Source organism: Scleropages formosus, chromosome 12 (genome assembly GCF_900964775.1).
Source record: "Scleropages formosus chromosome 12, fSclFor1.1, whole genome shotgun sequence".
Lineage (NCBI taxonomy): Eukaryota > Metazoa > Chordata > Actinopteri > Osteoglossiformes > Osteoglossidae > Scleropages > Scleropages formosus.
Window position 1 is genome coordinate 22,039,232 of NC_041817.1, and position 19,377 is coordinate 22,058,608.

The 19,377-nt window shown below is 48.9% G+C and overlaps 1 protein-coding gene across 1 annotated transcript in view; it reads right to left on the minus strand.

Moving 5' to 3' along the window:
* Positions 1-19,377, minus strand: part of LOC108930404 (ephrin type-A receptor 6-like) — a 165,125-nt gene that overhangs the window by 8,742 nt on the left and 137,006 nt on the right. The window contains exons 9-13 of the mRNA XM_018745623.2: positions 14,078-14,148; positions 12,326-12,451; positions 11,256-11,441; positions 2,945-3,006; positions 1,670-1,879 (exon numbers count right to left, since the gene is read on the minus strand). Coding sequence (XP_018601139.2) covers positions 1,670-1,879; positions 2,945-3,006; positions 11,256-11,441; positions 12,326-12,451; positions 14,078-14,148 — 655 coding nt within the window. The remainder of the gene's footprint in view (positions 1-1,669; positions 1,880-2,944; positions 3,007-11,255; positions 11,442-12,325; positions 12,452-14,077; positions 14,149-19,377) is intronic.

Consider the following 19,377-nt stretch of genomic DNA (forward strand, 5'->3'; position numbering starts at 1 on the left):
ATCTATCTATCTATCTATCTATCTGTGTCAATTTATAGTGTTACCTGTTCTATAATAACCTTCACTATTTTCTGTCATTCTTCCATCTAAGTATAGATCTGTGTGTGCATGCATGTATTTGCCTATCTGTGAATGCTTATGGAAGAAACAATTTTTGGTTTTTATTGTTTTTAAAATATCTGTGAACATGATGTATTTTGGCTTGTACAGTTTAGTGTTAGAGAATATGAGTTCAGAATAAAAATACCCATTGGAAAAATGTGTTTGACTGTGATTTGAAATCCAGATAATGTTAATCAGTTAAGGGGTTTAAATATTTTTGCAAGTCTATCTATCTATCTAAACGCATTAATCCTCGAATGACCCTAACAGGCACATGCAGCACATATGACTACAGTACAGTACACAGCAAGAGTTCCAGGAGCACCGTGTCTGCGCACTCATCAGGGCTACACGAGAGGGCGCTGTAGTCCTGCGCTTGTCGAACCACGGTTCCAGCATCCTCACAAGTCATCCTTCAAAGCAAGAATTTTGAGCGTTCACATTAATCTTCCCGAAAGTTCCGAGTGTTTATCAGTTCAGAGGTTCGTGTCTGAGATGCAGTACCTTTTCCGGGACTTATATCATTTATTTAACGCTGCCATCCAACAAAGATTTCAACGAGGCGACATCCGAAATCTCTCAGATTGACTTCCGCTCAGCAAAACGATGTTACAATTTAATGCATCTAACATAATAGCTTTTATGAATAATACGGATTATCATAAAGTGTATTACGGGCATAAGTGGTGAACAGCGGTGACAAGGCCACCCACACTGGTATTGATATAATAGTGCGTATGACACTGGGCTGCAACCCGAGTCTGTACTGTGTGAAGCCAGTGGACGGGAAGGATGAATGATACACTGTTCCTGCAAAACGCTGTCACTTTCTCATCATACGCTGCCTCCGTGTCTTAAAAACACAATTCACCTCCGTCAGCCTCAATGTCAGAGATCAACGCGGTGTCAAAAGTTGGAAGATTAAATTCTCCCGAGCTGTTGTAACGTGGCCAAATGTGTTTTTTTCTTTCGGAAACAGGGATCCGTGTCTGGCTTCCTGTTTTTTTTTTCCTGCATGGTGGGCAAAGTCAAATAACAATTCCACACAAATCCTTCACGCCCGTTTTTCTGGCAAGGCTGAAGCTGGCCTTGTGACGCTCGTGCGCCGAGGCGTCTGTCATGCAGAAAATGGCTTACGGCCTCCGGAATGCAATATATCCCGCAGCAGTGGCCAAAAGGATGGAGGTCACCTCTGTGTCGGTCCCATTTAGAAAGCTGCGTCTCATATCCCTGCAGGACTGTTGGACAGGCACTCATAATAACCGAGCGGGAGAACCAGCTGCTCCCGGTTCAGCAGTGATGAGAGAGCGGGACCATTATAAACCCCACGTACATCAAGATCATCAGCGTTCAAGTGGCTTAATTATCCAAAATGTTTAACAAAGTGGACCGCGCTGGAGTCTTTTAATAGCTCTGTTTACCCACGATACCCTTCAAAGTAAAATCCCTGTTATGGGAATAAATTGTAATAATTTGTCACAGGAAAGCGGTTCAGGGATGAAATGAAGACACGGTGCAGGGTCCGTTTTCCTCTCTCGACCCCGTGGAACGGGAGGTGAGTGCTTACACTGGTGGTGTACGCGGCCTCCGGGTCGTCCTCCAGCACCCGCGACAGCCCGAAGTCGGACACCTTGCACACCAGGTTGCTGTTGACCAGGATGTTACGGGCGGCCAGGTCGCGGTGCACGTAGCCCATGTCGGAGAGGTACCTCATGCCCGAGGCGATGCCACGCAGCATGCCCACCAGCTGGATCACCGTGAAATGCCCGTCGTGCTTCTGGTGAGACACGGAGAAGAGCGCTGAGGCCTGGGGACGCCCAGCGCGTCTCCGCTCGCAGGCCAGGCAAAGCAGTCATCTGAAGTTCAGCTAATCGTGGAATATTAAGATGGAGCGGTGCTTGTGGGCATTTCGGAAACCTTAGAATGACTTTCAGCTCTTTAATGGCTAGATTGAAAAACTCTGGGCCAAAATTTTGAGCGTTTTGATTTTGTCTGTTTTAGTTGCTGAATTGAGCGTTTCGAGGACAACGATAAAGTAGATTTAGGATAGTTGTGCGGTGTCTCTGATCAGTACCACCAGGTGGCGGGTGGCAGGTGGTCCACCATTCCCATGATGGATATAAAGCTCCAAACTGATAAATTTCTCAACGAGCTCATGGGTTCATCAAGGTACCCAAGTGGGCAATGAGGTCAGAAGGAAGTGTCTGCATCGTCATTGCAAACACTCCATAACAAGTGATGCAATGGAAAGGCAATAGTTGGAAGTATTTAAATAATTCCTATCTGGGTAAAGCAAAATTATTTGTTAGGTGCTACAAATGTACCATTGTTTTAACATTTTATTCAAAGAGGTGAATATTCAGTGTTTCTCCTTATAGGGGAGACTTTACACAGCATGTTATAAATAATACTTTCTATCCCACTGTGTCAAAACACCCCGAGAAAAGTACCAGGTTTCCATGTATAGATCCAGCGGGCGCTTCTCTATAACTCTATCCAGGATGCAGCTGCGATGAAGATGGGCAAAATGTGTGTGTGGGCGCTGCTAAAATCGGGTTATTCTGCCTTGGTGGGCGAAGGGGCTATTTTCAAACACATCTAGGGACGATTCTGTGCCAGAAAACTTTGATGCGCAACCACACTCGCGAAACTCGAAACTGTACGATTCTCAAAGCGACGGAATTGTGAGGATAATCTGCTGGCTCTATGTTGCCGATAACAGGAAGAGCCCCTCGGTCCCTTGTAAAGACTGACTGACTGTGGACGCTCAACTGATCTGAGGTAGGAGATGGATGTGCTTGTTCACACGGCTTCAAGGAGAAATGGGGGGAGCTATTCTTACCCTCAGAAAGGAGTCCAGAGATCCGTTTTCCATGTATTCCACCACGATCATGACAGGTCGACCTGGAAAGAGACCAGTGGCGAAGTCGATTAGAATGGAAGAAGAGCCACAACTCTCACGATTTGACTTTGAAACCAGGATCCGGCTTGAAAAGCTTGTGCCGGAGATGAGCTGGAATTACATTATTACCAGAGTTGGGGGGGGGGGGCTGTGGTGGTGCAGTGGGTTTGGCCAATGCCTGCTGTGTGGAGGGTCCGGGGTTTTGAGTCCGGCAGCGAGAGAGTGCGCTCTGATGGACTGGCGTCCCATCCAGGGCATGTCCCCCTCAACGTTGCGCCCTATGTTTCCAGAAGAGGCTCGAGCTCGCCGCGACCCCTCTCGGGACAAGCGGTCGTTTACATTGCTTGGTAGATTTAGGGTAAACAGTTTGCCTGCCAGCTCCTATTTCTAATGCACTGTGGAAACTTTTTTTTTTTTTTTTTTTAACAGAACCCAGTTTATTACCCAGGAGGGAAACTGCTGCTTTAGCCTAGAGGAAAGTAACTGTACACATGTCAAATGGCACAAGTGTAAAGTCATCACTTTAAACAATGAATAGTTGGGCTGAAAACAAAAGGAGCATCAGCTGCCTGGTGGAAGGAAGCGAAAAGTGTTATGTTTAGAGCTGCTGTCTTGCGACTGAAGGACTTGGGTTCGAATCCTTGCTCGTGCTGTAGAACTGTTGAAATTCAAATCCTGAACTAGTACAATGAAAAATACCCTTTTGTATAAAGGGGAAATCATTGAAAGCCGCCTAGGACACAAATGTAACACTGGAAGTTGCTGTGAAGAAGCATTAGCTAAAATAATACATAGCAGTTGCAAATTCTCTAATAATTTTAAGGTGGAAAAGTTCCGCTCAAGTTTTCCGGCGATAGGAACCTATCTACCTCATCATGTCTTGGTGGGAACCTAATCCTCGGTTATCGTAACATGGCCTCTAATTACTGTTCCTTATCACTCTTCTGTAACCAAAATCAACCTTGCAGTTCGCTTCCTGGAGGGTCACATGGCGGTTTAAACCCCCCACTCCCCCGCAGACGCACCCCATCTACACGAATCTTCCTGCTCTCATTCTCTGGATTACGTTTAATTACCATGTGGAGGTATTTCCGCGTTTGTCGAAAAGGGGCTGAGCGCCAGGTGTCTCCGATGAAAGAAATGTTTTGGCGCCGATCACGACGGCACTCAACTGCGAGGCGCCGGCTGCCAATTCCGCTGTAGAAGGACGCTGCCAATATGCAGCTCTCAAAGACCATTCTTACGCTGAAAAAAGAGGAGGAACCGAAAGCCGAGTGACTGAGCATCATCTTGTCATCAATTTACCTCGTTTGGTGACTTGCTGATAATGAGACCGAGCCGAAGCTCTGCGGATGCACCGGGACACCCATCGAACAAAAAGAAAAGGAGTGACAGGCAGGACAAGTGTGGACTTCCACATGCTGCTTAACACACTGTCAAGTGCGTCTCGGGAAAGTTCAATGAGAGTTCATCCTCTTCCAGGATGACTTGGCTCCAGCAGCAAAAATTTCCCCCCTGCGAAGCGTCCATCACGCCCTTGGCAGTCGAACCTGGCGCCTGGCGCGTGGCTAAGAGACTCTGACACGAAGGGTGAGTGTATCCTTACACATAATTATATCAGACAGATATTTCATTAATTGGCAATCGTCTAGTGCTCTCTCGCTGCCGGGCAGATTCGATCAGGCCCAGCGTTTCCCTCGGAGAGCCGTGCCAAAGGCGGGACCGCAGAGAGGAGTAAAAAGCTGTGATTGGGTTAGATGAGGAATATACAGTACATTCAACGTGTAAATAATGACCTCATTAGATACCTGTTTCCCGGCAACCCGGCGGTTCCCGGAGACTCTTTCCCGGCTTCCCGAGTGCGGGGGCGGCGGGACGGGATGGACGCAAACTTTTCCACCCCCGCCCGCAGTTTTGTTATCTTTACACCTTAAAACACACCACTTATTTCTGTAATTGGCAGAACAGCCCAAGATGACAAAAGCCCAAAGCGGGCGCGTGCCCAACATGCGAACACAAAAGCGAGGCGCTAAAGCGGGGACAACCTCGGCAATCAGACGAGCGCAATCAGACGCGCCACTCGCCTCTCGTCGCGTAAATTGGGACGTCTAAAAATTCCACCTGTCAACTTTTCCAACGTCAGTCATTCTGCACGGAATAATGAAGAGAAAACACGTGGCGAGGCGACAAAGAAGTCTGGAGCTGCGCGCCTTACTATTATTCTGTCAGTCAGCACAGGATGACTGTGAGTAGTTCGTGATGCAGATGCGTGCTCATTTATCAACTGGCCCGCAGATCTTCTCCCTTGTCATATTTTCCCGTACAGGGTGTTAGCAGGAACTCTTATTTAAAACAATGAGGTAACCCTAATGGAGAGAACTAGCACTGAAATGGTCATCTTTAAATAAATTTAATCCAACCAACTTCAAGAACCACTTGTCCCGAACGGGGTCGCGGCGAGTTGGAGCCTATCCCGGAGATGCTGGGCGCAAGTGGCACACCCTGGAAGGGACGCCAGTCCATCGCAGGGCCACAACTAAGCATCCAGGCACAGATACTGGAGCAACGGTAGGGCAAGCATCTTGCTCAAGGGCACTAGAGCCAGAGGTGGGGATCGAACCAATAACCCCTAGAGACAAAGGCAGCTGCCGTAACCACGATGCCACCATCCACCTGTATAAATTTAATCGCGGTTCCAAATTTGATATATTTCCGATTTATACTGACGAACTCAAGTGCAGGGTTCTTTAGCTTGCATGAACTGGCTTATGAATCTGTGCAATGGACACAAATGCAAACACAGTTTTCCGTAGTGCTGGTGAACAATTACACCCACGTGACTCATTTAGCCCAGGGTTTAAGCTGTGTAATTATTTGCTCTCAGTCAAAGCAGACAATTAAAAATCGTAACAACTCCAAGATAAGCGCATTAAAGACCTGTTCAAACTTGAAGTCCTAAAGAACCAGTTGGCATTACTGCATTCACCAGTGATTTAAAGTAATTGTTTATTTTGTGGTAGAGTCAACACCGCATTTTGAGAGATGGAAAGGCAGAAGGGGAGAAATGTGAATTCAAAACTGCTGGAAGGAACGTCATGCATTTTTGACATACCCACGATGCCATTTGCAGCAGAGGATAAAGAATGCATTTGAAAAGTCAAAGCAGAGAGCAAAAAATTTTGATTAATTAACTGATTAAATCGTAAGAAAACTAAAATCGACACAAGAGACACACCAGTGAACCTTGGTGTTGATAGAGAAGATGTAGAAGTACAGCGCTGTGTAAAAGTACTTGCACACTTTCCGGTTTCCTCGGTTTTACGGTTTTTCACATGAAATTTGACGAGATCTTTTTGTCAGTTACTGGAACCCGAAACATTAAAAACTGAAACCAGTAATGTTTTTGTGTGATTTTCTTGGTTTGGAAGATAATTAAAGGTGCAATTTTAGGTGTGAAGAAGTCACAGCCCCTGCCTGTGACACCTTTAGCTGCAACGACTGCAACTAAATGCTGGGGTGAGACAATAAAAATAAGGCAGGGGAAAAAACAAACTCCTTCGAACTGGCTGGAGGAGACTTTTGAGGACACAATGGAAAGCTGGTGAAATGGAGACGGATCAAATCAAACATTTACTGGAAGCGCAATCGATGAGATTGAGGTTTTGTACTTTGGAAACATCGCGAGAAGGTTGGATTCTCTCGAAAAGACGACTCTCGATAAAGTTATAGGAAAAAGGAGAAGAAGAAGCTGGCCAGCCAGCAATCAGATGAATGGACTCAATCACAGTGACAATGGACACAATGCTTTTTTCATACTATTAAATAGTAAATGTATTACTTTCATTAATTTATTACTATTAATCAGTATTTAGCTGACACTTTTATCCAAATGTAATTTACAGAGGTAGATACTCAACACTAAACTCTCTACATTCATGCATCTATGCCAGAGCCATGTCCATAAAGGGCAATGTAGAGTAATCAATTCACCTTAAACACATGTCTTTGGACTGTGGGAGGAAACCAGAGCACTCAGAGGAAACCCATGCAAAGTCCACACATACTGAATAGGGCATCAAACCCATCTTCCATGTGGAAGCACATATCCCAGACACTGTGAGACATGAGTGCTACCCGCTGCACCGCTGTGCCACACAGAACAGTAAAAAACGGTGTTGCAAAGAGGACGGAGGCACCGCAGTGTGGAAAAGGAAAGGTATTCTCTTCACGCAGGTGGAGGGCGCAGGAGCGAGAACCTGCCAGAGCAGGAGGGACGCGGGGCTCAGAGAGCGAAAGCCCAAATCCCTGCTGAGCTGTCTCCCTCTGTACAGAAACAACGACGTGGAAAAGCTGAGCGTGAAATAACTTGTTCCACTACCTGAGTCGATGTCCCTTTAGGACCTTTAATTTACTGCTCTCTTCCTGCACCCCTGCCCCACACACTCGTCGCACACACACTCACACACGCAGAAAAGTTAGAGGAGCGAGATCAAGTCGCTACCTCAACTTTCTGCCCAGGTAAGCGTCAGATTTCAAAAAAAAAAAAAAATCTCAGTCTACTTTGACACCGAACGCTTTTTAATTAGTCCCTAAAGTAAGTGCAGATGTGAAAGCAGCAGATGGCATCCCGATGTAGACACGGGGAGCGCGGTACATGGCAGCGGGACGAAGCCTTCCTGCTACAGTGGTGGTTCCTCGGGGGGGGGCAGAACTCGAGGGGGTTGCCCGGTAGCCACGCTTCTCAATCGGCATGACGGTGGCAGTGCGCTGTCACCCAGACGGTCATCCTGCTGCTATGGGAGCGAGCGTCAGGACCCACTTCTGCCCTGGTTCGACGTGTCCTGCCAGAGAGGACCGGGGGTCTGCGTGCAAATTGTCCAACAAGGACTCCCATGGCCCAGCACCCGAGTCTCCACCAATGGAGCATGGATCAAACGTTTACCGGAGGCCTAACTGATTTTAAACCCCGCCCTCCACCCAGAGCAAAGAGCATCTTGGGATATTTACTTTCTACCCACAAAACAGAATTCGCACCAAGTTGCCTCCTAGCGGAGTCACAAAATACTTTTTCCCACACAAATTTGATTTTTTTTTTTCCAAATTAATTTGTGCATTATTGAGGCTTTTGTTGCAAAATAGGTTTCACCCACGGAGCAGAATCACGGACCGACGCTCCAGGCAGGGTTGTCCTTTCAGATCCACAGCGTTTCTCTCCACGTGTGTTTACCATACTGCACCCCGGTGCATCGTGACGGGGAGCCGCGAGAAATGGGGACGACATTAATGCAAATGTATGCGAACGAAGAGCGGCTGAGCTTCATCAATTCTGGCGGCGACGGCGAGAGCCTGGGAGTAATTGCGGCGCCGTCGTTTCTTCTGCTGCTCCTTTAAAGCTGCCATTACCTGCAGCTCTCAGGTGCGCTTTACGCGGAACGTGCCGGAGCCCTCGAGGACGGCAGCTACCGTGGGAAACAGGGCGGCCGTCGTTTGCTCAGCAAATAATTTATATCAGTAGTAATAATTAATCACATATCAAAAGCCAGACAGGAGGAAAGTCCCCGGACAGGGTGGGTTCGCGCCTCACTACAGCAGAGCCTGTCAAACCGCGTCGCTGCTCGTGAGCGCAGGGGGTACTTCCAGATGCATTGCTTGCATACCATTATCACTTTATTCGTCCTACGAGGAGTCTGTGAAAGAAAAGTTTGAGTTTATATGGAAACTTTGAGGTAGCAGTTTAATATTTCATTCCGGTGGCACGGTCATTCCAGCTCCTAGGTTCCGATCCAAAGGTCCAGCACTACAGAGCAAAGTTAACCCAGAATTTGTCCATTCAAAAACTGTTTAGCTAAGATGAGATAAGATACACTCCGATAAGATAAGATAAGACACTTTATTGTCACTGTATGCAATACAATGAGATTTGCCCCCATCTGTGTAAATAAACAGGAGCAGCAGGTGGTTGTGTGGTCAGAACCCTTGAACTCGGTACTTACCCCGAACTGATACAATAAAAGTTACCCTGCTCTATAATGGATGGCTAAGCCATTCTAAGTAGCTTCGACGTTGGTAATTGCTTTGGTGAAAAGCACCAGCTAACGAAAATAAATTAGAACCGGTAAATAGCTTAGTTATGCAAACCTCTCATTGTAGAAAAGTTTAAGGAAAAGGTAGAACAAATAAATGATGAAGTAACAGTCATAAATAAAGTAGCGTAATAATTCCGGAGCTGACGGAGGGACTCGGTTCCTTTTGCCGACCTCCTGGACAACGCCCGCGAACACGCCACTTACAGCAAATTTACAGTCCCTGCCCTTCTCAGGTTATTAAGCCTTGAAAAGAGCCCTGTGTTTACCACACACACGCTCCGAGAGAGAATCGATAAAACTAATATCAGCCTCCATGCCGCTGTATGGTTAACAAATCTGATTTCAGGGTATCGAATCTGTCACTAAAAAGACTGATGAAATGTACCCCGACTAATCGTTTCTTTCCTTGTTCAAGACTTGGGAAGGGGTGGAGGAGGCATCGGCTGGGCCCCGATGTGCAAATGATCCGTAGTTACCCCGTTGCACCCCATGCGGACTCAGCGAAACTCCCTCGGGGAGCAGCCTGCTGTAGGACATGGACTCAAAGTGGCCTGGCATGGGATTCAAACTGGGCTGGTTCTGGATTCAGAATGGGTTTGGAATGAGATTCAGACAGCTGGTATGAGATTCAAACTGGGTTGGAACGGGGTACAGACTGAGCTGAAATAGGATTCAAACTGGACCTGTGCTTCATTCAGACCGGGATGGAATGCGGTTCATGCTGGGCTGGTATTGTATTCATTTTGGCTGCAGTGGGATTCAAACTGGGACGATACGGGAATCGAAGCGGGCTGGTACCGGAGCACTGGAGGAACACACCTTTCCAGGAATGGAGAGTGACGCAGGACAATGCGCCCTATTCACACAAAGCGATTCTGGCCAGTCTGCACCCCCCACCACCCCTTCCATGCACCTCCTTCCCTCCTTCCGCAGGCTGTGCCCAAGTGATAATAGATTGAAAAGACTAATATTATCTCCTCCCAGGTGGACAGCGGGAGCAATTAAATCCAGCCCTGTTCTGTCGAAGGCAAACTCCATTGTGCTCAGGTGCAGAACAAGGCACTCCGCTCAAAAAGGGGGCTGTCCGTGTCTCACGCCGTCCTGGTCGTGGACGTGTTCTTCTAATTAAGACAGAATAAAGATGCTGTGCTGATTGCAGGACACGCAGTCGCTGCACCCCAGCTGCAGGAAACACACAGCAGCGCAGCAACGGCACATTATGCTCATTTAATGATATAGTATAAAGCTCATATAATAATCCATTGGTTCTTTCATTGCTTCAGGTTATGGGGGGTATTTTTCAATTCATTCTTAATTCGTTGTCAGTACCTACTTGTTTGGTGCAGGGTCACGGTGGTCTGGAGCCTATTCCAGAAGCACAGGGTGAGAGGCAAGATACACCGTGGATAGGACACCAGTCCATTGCATTTCTAACACACACGCACACCAGGGGCAATTTAGAATCAGCAGCTCCCCTATAAAACATAGCTCTCAACTGGAAGAAGAAACCAGAGCACCTGGAAGAAACCCATGCAAACACAGGGAGAGCTGCACACAAACCGAGCTGGATTCGAACCCATTGTTTCCGGCTCCTTGACAATACAAATAGACCATCCAGTCTAAGAGAGGTGCTTTGAAAGGATCACTGAGCATACGCCCAGCATCCCTGCGGCCCAGAGGTTCGAAAGGGTCATCATACCAGCACACATAGAAAATTCTGACCTTTAGCTTCTCATATCTTCCTGGAGTGCAATGAGAAGATGGTGAGATTTCCTGAACAGCTCCAATCACCACGTGGCCAAATAGCGCTCACGTGGTGGCTGCCCCTGCCCAGTTGCCAGGGCAACATGTACACTGAAGGAAAACTGCTGGGATCCAGAGGGAAACACCAGATAGACCAAGGAGGGCTTTTGTACTGCTGTTGTTCTCCCGAAGGAACTGCTGAAAACTGAAACATCTGTCTCCAGGTGGATGCTCCTGTTCAGTGCTCCACTGACTGCAGTCCTTCTCAAACACATACGTTCCGTACGAGCGTATGGCCGACATGCTTCATCAAAGATTCGCTCCGTGATGGATGTGATGACCGTGGAGCGCATCTCGAACCTACAGAACCGCTCCTTCACTCTGCTCTGCAACAACAAAGTGCACCTTCAGACGCCTCTTACTTTTGGTGACCACTCCTTCCAGCCTGATGATGTTCGGGTGGTCAAACTGCCCCATGATGCTCGCCTCCCGCAGGAAGTCCCGCCTCTGCCGCTCCACATAGCCGCCCTTCAAAGTCTTGATGGCCACGGGGATCTCTCTCTTCCCAGGGGTTCGAAGCCGCCCGCTGCAGACCTCCCCAAATTCACCTGCAACACACAGTCTGAAACTCAGAAGGCTGAACTCTCTCACCTATTGGCTGCTCATGCATTATTAACAGCATTATTTGTGAGGCGCAGTTCCACCTACGTCCACCAGGGGGCAATCGTGCAGCATTAAAACGCTCCTATTTTCTTTTGTTTTTGTTTTTGTCATAACCTTAAAGAAATCCTCATCTGCCAAAGAACAAACTAACAATCTGTCTTCCAATTCTACTGAAAAGTAGCACATTCCTATATCTAATCTAAAGTGAATTTGCTTTTAAGTCAGGGGACCTGACTGAATTAGGAGTCTCCGTTTTGGTGAATAAGATATTTAAATTTATTTAGCTGAAACTTTTCTCCAGAGCAAGTTAGACTGTTAACTACCTCGAATTTTTTACCTGTTTATACAGCTGGGTAATGCCTTCTGGAACAATTTAGGGTAAGTACCTTGATCAAGGGTACTAGAGCAGGAGGTGGGATTCAAACCTTCATCCTTTGAATCCACTGCACCACCTGCTCCATCCTGTGAGTCCAACGCTCCAACCGCTACGCCACCTGCTGCTTCAAAAAGTCACTTTAGATTACCAACTTATCATGATTTACCCATTTTCATCTGGGTTTTTTTTTTTTAAAACTGTATCATTTCAAGGCGGCCACCTTGATCATGGGTACAGAAGCACAAGTGTGGATTCAAACCCTAGACCTTCTACTTACAAAGCAACAGTTCCAACTACTATGCCACCTGCGGATTCATTTGGTGCAATGCTTTATGAAGTATGACCCTATCCCACTGAAAATGAAATATTGTGACACTGGAGAAGTTGGGTAGAAGAAGAGAAACGATGAAGAGTGAGAAGGTGTATAACAGTGCGTGGGGCAAGAGTGCCCACCTGCACCAATGACCCTCTCGATTCGGATGCGGGATGGGTCGATCTCCTTGGCGAACTCATGCACTGCCTGCGTGGGGTCCTCGTAGGTGTCCGGGTCGATGTATGTCTTTATACCTGGGAAAGGAACTGGGGCGCAGAGTCACAATGAGACACAGTGGCGCAAGGTGCACACACCCCCCCGACCCCCAGCGGGAGTCGTGTCCGGAACCTCGCGCTTCGCCTCGCTGTGCCGGCGCCGTGTATGCGCTGTCTCTGCAACGACAATCAATTCTCATGCATAGCAAATAGAGTGGAAAGTGGGAGATGCGCCCGGGCTCCAAGAACTGTCCCGCTTTCGCTTCTAATTGAATTCACAAGGTTAGAAAGACGCCAGTATGTGATGGGTTTGAAAAGCAAGGGGTGGGGGGTGGGTGGATGATGCTGCAGGTGTTTGTCCTCTCCGTTTCGGCCCAGTTCGCAGGGATGGACAGGGGGATCGAGACAGGGAGTTAAGCGTGTGTGTATCTGAGATCCAAAAGTCTCGAGGGCGAGCCGCTGACCTTCCCAGACGCGGCACGGGGGCTATTCCTGGAGCCGTGTCCCTGGAAAGAGGTGAGATGCGTGTAGGCAGATCCCTGCAGACACACGTGCCACGGACAGGTCAGGCCGACGTGGCGTCCCAGTGCGGAGGTGAACCTCACCGGGGACTTATTTACAACCCCTCTGTCCCACGCTGTCTCCACAAAGCCGTTTGTTTGAACAGACTGTGGTTTCATCAATCTTTCATCATGGGAAAAAAAAAAAAAACCAAACTTTGTTCCAGGCTTGGTTCGGACGAGCAGAAAAGGCTGCGCCGTTTATAAACTGCTGCAAAAAAATAAAAAAAGAAGAGCTTTGGCTGAATTCATCTCGAAGGTAAGAGAGCCGGGTAGCGGAAACCAGGCGCACGGGGGGGGGTTTAAACACGTCCCGCCGAGCGCCCGGGTGACCCCACGCAACGGATAAAAAATGTTCTCGCCGTTTTGTTTACAGGCAGGTTGTCTGCAGGGCTGCAATTTATCATTCGCGTTGAAGCCCGACTGCTGGTTCAGCGAGGGGTTTGAGGTGCTCTCCGCATCCAATTTGCACCTGTTGAGTCAGAGGACGGTGGAGGTCCTACAAATGAGACTCCGTGGGAACGCTGGGTGGGTGGTGCGGATCCACTGGCACACTTCAAACCATTCCCACGCAGACCTTACAATGAAAACACACCTTAAACGGTCCCTGAGAAAACTCAATCACGTCGATCCGACGCTCAGCCCTGAACTGGGCTTAGAAATGAGCCCAGAAATGGACTGTGATCCACACTCTGTGTGGAAGGAGCGGAACCAACATCCAGAATCAACTCCCGTCAACCGGTGGCCTGGTTTTCTAGGGATGGGTGGAACAGAAACGTCTCATCAGCACCTTCATCCCTGCATATCTGCTGGGTGCAAACGTGGGGAGAACATGCAGACTCCACACACGCTGAGCTGGACTGGAACCCATGTCTACCCAGCACCTCGAGAGCTCTACAGAACCACTGTTACTCGGACAGTAATACATGACTCGGGCTCTTCTGACAGAGCACCGCCTCAAACGGGCACCTTCCACAGCGAAGCCCATTAGCCAATGGCTTACTCCAGGTTGTGCATCCGACGCCCCCCTCGGAGGTCAATTTTCAAGATATCGGAGTGGTAAACTCGAAAAATTACCATATTCCCTCTGAAGACAAACTCAGGCGGTTTCTCTTACCGTGGCCGTTTTGGTAGTGAGTCCTCCTCTTCTCCTCGGACTTCATCTTGGCTTTGATGTACCACTGGCACCTACGATAGGGATTGGAGAAGGAGATCGGGAAGCTGCTCTCTGACCGCCCTAACTACCCGACGTGTCCCTTTGCTGTCGGTCCAAGAATTACGATGTCATAACCTGGCACATGATCACCGTGGCAGATACGTGGATGAAGCCATTCTGCTGAAACGCATCTGTGCGGTGAAAATGAAAGACCGATTTCGGGAAGCTCGCTTATAGTCTCCCATTTTTTTTCCAAACACCTAAACACACCAGGGTTTGGGCAGTGAAGCACCGAACCGAGAGCAACACCCAACACCAGCGACCTGACTGGGATCCGACACCAAAGTGAAAGCTGAAGTTTCCTTTCAAGCAACGTCTTAGCCTGGGATTCGTGACTGGACGTTGGGGGGAGCCTATGAATTTCAGGCTTGCTTTGAAAATAACACTGTCTAAAGAAATATATAAAGAATAAAATAAAAACATTACTATGCTCTTTCTCCCTATTTGAGGGTAATCAATTTCCAGTGGATTATACAATATTTTATCCAACATTTTTTATGGGTATTTTTCTAGACTCCTGGCTCTTTATCTTTCATCACATTCCTTAAGGGGTCCAGGGCCCAGAAAAGGTTAAGATCCTCTGGAGGATCCTAAGATCCTTTTATCACAAAAATGGCCAGCGGCAGAAAATTTTAATCAAAATCTTCAAAATCAAATAATAAAAAAAAAAAACTGTACAAATAGCAGACCTGCTTTGGGTTCCGAAGGCGCAGACTAGACGACGTCAACGGCGGTGCAAAATTTCGACGACGAGACTAAAAGAGATGGGCTGCGTCGTCGGCCAAGTTCCCTCCCGCCCCGACATAGGAGACTGACAGCGGAGCGGGATTAGCGCGTCTTGTTTCGCACGTTGATGCTGCGAGTGGGCTTCCTCTTCGACACGCTGCCCGACGCATCGCGCTCAGCCAGATGGGCTCGGCTAATAATAGCCGGCGCTCGACGCTCTCGCTGACTGCGTTTCACACAAAGTGCCGGCGTGCCGTTTAGAAAAGGTTGCCGCTGCATCGTGATTTCTGCTTAAGATATGAAAAAGTTGATTAATTTCCACGATGGGGGATGCAGATAGGGTTAACCGGAGATCTCCTTCAAGGGGCCGTGAAGGACATTTCGAAACGTGTCAAGCGAGGGAGCAACAAGCGATCTTTAAAAGCACAGGTGCACACACCTGGCCCTGGGGAGCCCCGTGGAGGCTGCTTTAAATATCACTCCTTAACATCTCCCCTTGGAGGACTTCAGCGATTGGTTAATTGCGGAAAATGACGCCAGACCTTCGTTAAGAGCGACTCAATTCAATGACTTCGGAATATTCTACCTGACGATATTTCAGAGAGCTGCTGTTTTTTTGGGCACCTGTGGACCCCCAGCATTAATGTTGGGGAGGGTTGAGGCCAGGGGTTCTCCAAGCAGTGTCGGTGGAGCAAGAACCAACTAACCTCACATGACGGTCCACCTCTGGGGCTAAATATATTCACATTTATTCATTCAACTGGAGCAGTTCTTCCCCAGGTGACTTACAACGGTAAGCTATTTACAGCGATTTCACCCATTTACACAGCAGGGAAATTTTTACTGTATCAGTTCAACTGATGTACCATGCTCAAAAGTACCACAGCAGGAGGTGGGTTTTGAACCTGCAACCTTTAAATCCAAAGGCAGCAGCTCTAACCGCTGCACCACTTGCCACCCCTTGTTGTTTCGATAGAGGTCTATAAAAGAGGCCTTTGGACCCTGGAGAGCGAAGGGGAGGCGCCACAGTTGTGCCGCCTTCTCCTGGACGTTCCGGCCTTTCGGCTCCTGCTTTTCAAAAGATCCAGTTTGGAAGAGACATCAAAGTGGCCCCCGGGTCTTTGAAAGGTGCACCATCTACCCCTGTATACCCCCCGAAGAGGCTGTTGTGGCCGTGACATTCCACTGGGGCTGCGTGGGGTCTCGTGGGTCTGTGTGGCCCCCCAGAGTAAAGACAAGTAAAGAGGCTACTTTTCTCTGTGGCTCTGTGTGTGTATGTGTGTGCGTGTGCGTGTGTGCGTGTGCGTGCAGATGCAATGCCTGTGCAACTTGCTCCTTCATTGAACTCAGATATAGGGGGGCTGCGGTGGGCACCACGCTGAGATGTGCAAGGCTGCGTTCGGCAGCAAGGACGCCCCCTCCAGGTAAACCACGCTAATGAGAAATCTGAATTTCCCGGGTACCGCCCGGGGGGGGGCACGGACAGCACGGGACATGGAACCGAACCACACATTTAGATGCTTCACTGAAGAGGACCGCTCTTCCCCGCACCCTGCCTGTCCATGCAGTGACGTGTCTATGCCGGAGCGACAGCAAAGGCCCCAGTGTTGCCATGGCGACAGACAGCCTCACGCCCGGCAGCCAGATAGGGGTCCTGTGCCGGAGCAGAAGAGGGGCTGTTCCAGTCGGGGGGTCACGGGGATCTGCGAATCCCGGAAAAGCAGGTCCTTCCGAGTGTGGGACGTTACGTATCTTCCGGGGTATCGAATCGCAGCTGTCCACACTGCATGTGTACCCGTATCACCCTGGTCTGTGGATGAGGAGAAGAACTGCGGTACAGATTGCGGTGAATAGAGGTGAATGGAGGCCCTGCAAAATGGGAGAGAAAAGGGAGTCACACACCCGTGACTCTAGATACGCCTGGACGGGGCTTCGGCATCACAACAGAGCCTTCGATAGGGCACGGAAGGGCACCGCTCAGGCTCTCGCTTCCCTCCGCTGCGACACGGAGTCCGTCTGATGCAAGTTTCTAACTCACTTCCTCCGAATCCTAAAAGCGATTCCACTCGAGAGTGAATTAACAAAGCAGGCTTTACGAAAACTCATAGGTGCCGTTACCATTACGAGAGATAATCGCAGTCAGGAGCGTAATTAGTCTTGAGTGGCTTCTTTTTCAAATTTTTCATTTTTGTTAATATGATGCAACGTTGTGCAATAGTTTGAGGCCCAGAAACGCAACCGCGGAGTTGTCTCCCGAAGAACCGCTCGCACCTGGCTGAACCGCCCGCGACACGCCCATCGCAGCCACGTGACGGCGTCTCCGTCATCGGTGCCGAGGGCTCTCGTTAAAGGCACAGGACGGGAATCGTGTCCCTGGTGGCCCCCGCTGATGAGGGCGCCGGATTCATTAAGGCATCAGCTTCGTAGTCTTCCAACAGCCCGATCAGTGACACTCCGGCGACTCGCCTGCGCCTCCCTACTGCTGCTCCGGAGAACGCGGCCGCCGCAAGTGGCACGATCTGACTTCGACACGCTCTGCTTTGATAGTGCGGCGAAGAAAATAAAACCGGTGCGGAACAGGGACATAATGAGAAATTGGGGACAGGAGGCAGCACGGCGTTCTAATTTGAATACACAAATAAATGACTGGCCGTACACATAAATTACTAAAACTTCACCAGGATCCTTAATCACGTCGAGGGGAAACTGCACTATTATTTTTAATGTTTTAAAAGACATCAATATTACATTACACAAACACATAAAAAAAAAAAAATTGTACCGTAAAGAGTGTCCTCTAAAAAAATAGCCAAACAACAGGTGTACGAAATAATGAGAATCCTCTCAATACTGTGTGTGTATGTGTGTGTGTGAGACTTGGAGCTCCATGAAAGAGTCAGTCCTGCTCATTAAGATGAACAGGCATGTGGACCAAACTGCTACCTTCAGCTCTTCTGACAATCACGCACTTCCCTCACCGGCCGCGAAGAAAACCTCTGTCTGAAATAAGTAAGAATGAATACGAAATCATCCCTGCTTATGGGGACATTTTATGCGTATTCTGGGGCTACAGAAAGGTCAGCCCAGCAGGTGCTCCTGTGGCGAGTACGAGGCGGGAAGCTGACTATTGCGATGTACTGTCACACGCAGTTTAGATTCAGACGCCGTCGGAGGTTCCGAATAACCGCCGCCCGACGTGTCGGAGCTGTCCGTGGCGCTGAACGCCGAACATTTGACGTGCCGAATACCGGCGACCCGGCGCATCCGACCTCTCTGAGATGCTGAAACAGCACCGACGCAGCAGCCAGGCGTTCCGGCTCAGCCCCGCAGACGATTTTGTCAGCTGCGGAATCTGGAGCAGGGTTTTTATTTTGGTTTTAAGACCCTGCTAGGCCACCGCGCATCTCCTTTGCTCCGTTGTCTGAATTTAAGCGTAGAGAAACAAAGCTGGGCGGCGCGGAGGAACGGCAGGTAGTGCTGGCGCCTCACAGCTCTTGGGATGTGAGTTCAGACCGCAGGTGTGAATCCAGCGCAGTCTGCATGTTCATTTACATCCTCAGGGTGCTCTGGTTTCCACCCACAGTATGCTTCTGTGCCGGAGCAGTTATTGATAAATGGATGGACAAACTTGGTTGTCACACGCTAAGCTGATGTGTGAAAGTTATGCCAAGCTGTGACCCACAGAGGGGCCCTGACAGATGTGGACACCGATACGATCAAACCGATGGGCCCGCTGTCAGCCAAGCCCCCGCCAGGGAGGACGGGCGACACACGCCGCGCGCTTCGCCAAAGCCCGGACAAACGTCGTCGACGCCGACACACACATAACTCCACCCGCATCCCATCTGACCTGCCGGGAAATCAATTCAGTCAATCCTAAAACGAGAGCGACCGCTTTGTGTCACAGGCCCATTAATTGGGGACTTTAATTGTCTTGAGAAGCACGTCTGAAATTGAATTAGATAAGGGCGAGCGTGATGCTAGTTGTCCGATATCGGGAGCTGGAGGTGACAGGCGCTGGACGTGCGCCCGCTTTCTGCCTCGGCTTCTCTTCCACCTCCACACTCGCATCGCCGCCCCAGACCTGCTTCTCCTGTAAATGCCTGAACCCGTTGGCCAAACACGGCACGAAATCCCATCGCGAGAGACCTGGACATGTTCTCGACCGACGCAGCATTGATCTACCTAGGAGACGGGTGTGAGTCTGTCCCACTTTGAGATGTACAAGGATTACTGAGGAGGCTTTACTTCACGCACACCTGACCTCTATCAGCATATTAATGCACATCATTCAATAACCGTAATGATCTATGAAAACCAGATTTACGGACCTTTACAGAATCAATTCTTATTTAAGGCAATGGCAGCGGAAGGTTAAGCAAAACAAATTCAAAAGAGCGGTATTGGCAAGCTTATGTCCTTTCGGAAAACCTTACTAAATTATCTCTTAGCCAATTTTTCCGGCTTGGCGCAAC